The sequence below is a fragment of the Leuciscus leuciscus genome (genome assembly GCF_965113295.1).
Source record: "Leuciscus leuciscus genome assembly, chromosome: 12".
Taxonomy (NCBI): domain Eukaryota; kingdom Metazoa; phylum Chordata; class Actinopteri; order Cypriniformes; family Leuciscidae; genus Leuciscus; species Leuciscus leuciscus.
Genome location: NC_138736.1, coordinates 261,870 through 262,500, shown reverse-complemented (window position 1 = coordinate 262,500; position 631 = coordinate 261,870). Strand labels below are relative to the sequence as shown.

Genomic DNA, 631 nt, shown 5'->3' with positions numbered 1-631 from the left:
TATTGTTGTACCTGATGAAGAGTGTGTGTGTGTGTGTGTGTGTGTGTGTGTGTGTGTGTGTGTGTGTGTGTGTGTGTGTGTGTGGTTACCTGATGAAGTGTGTGTTGTTGTTGTACCTGCGCGAGTGTGTCCGCGAGCCGCTCCTCCGCGCCGAACACGAGCTCCTCCAGGCGCCTGACGGACGCGTCCTCCCCGCCGAGCGTCGCGCACAGCTCCGCGTGCCTCTGCTGTTTACCGCGCTCCTCCGACGCGCTCGCGACGCTCAGCGGCCTCTTCGCCCGCTTCCTAAAGACAGGCGCTGGCGAATCCATCATGACACGCGTTAATACACTCCTTCAGTCAGTGCTGGAATACAGAGGACCTCGAGGACGCGACATGTGCGATGCGCTTCCGGTGAGAGACAGGGAGCGAGGGAGAGAGTAACAGCGCCACCCGCTGGACAGGAGCTGGTAAAGTCACCATGAAATCCTGCCCTGCGTCTCAGTGTTCACACTATCCATCCTAAACAGTGTGTGAGATTAAAATAAGTGTGTCCCAAGCATAGTGTGTTGAAGAGAGTGTGCCAGAAGTCCCCGGATGATCTACTATTCCCGGTGGATTTTCGAGGTGCCTCATGTAGCTCCGCCCCTTC

The 631-nt window shown here is 56.9% G+C and overlaps 1 protein-coding gene across 2 annotated transcripts in view; it reads right to left on the bottom strand.

Annotated features, from left to right (window-relative positions):
* utp18 (UTP18 small subunit processome component) overlaps nucleotides 1-418 on the bottom strand; it is a 40,771-nt gene extending 40,353 nt beyond the window's left edge. Inside the window, exon 1 of one of the 2 annotated variants that reach the window (XM_082186074.1) lies at nucleotides 90-418. In XM_082186074.1, the coding sequence (XP_082042200.1) occupies nucleotides 90-314 (225 nt within the window). In that variant the 5' untranslated portion in view covers nucleotides 315-418. The remainder of the gene's footprint in view (nucleotides 1-89) is intronic. The other variant, XM_082186075.1, reaches the window with a different exon arrangement.
* Nucleotides 419-631: the final 213 nt, after the last annotated feature.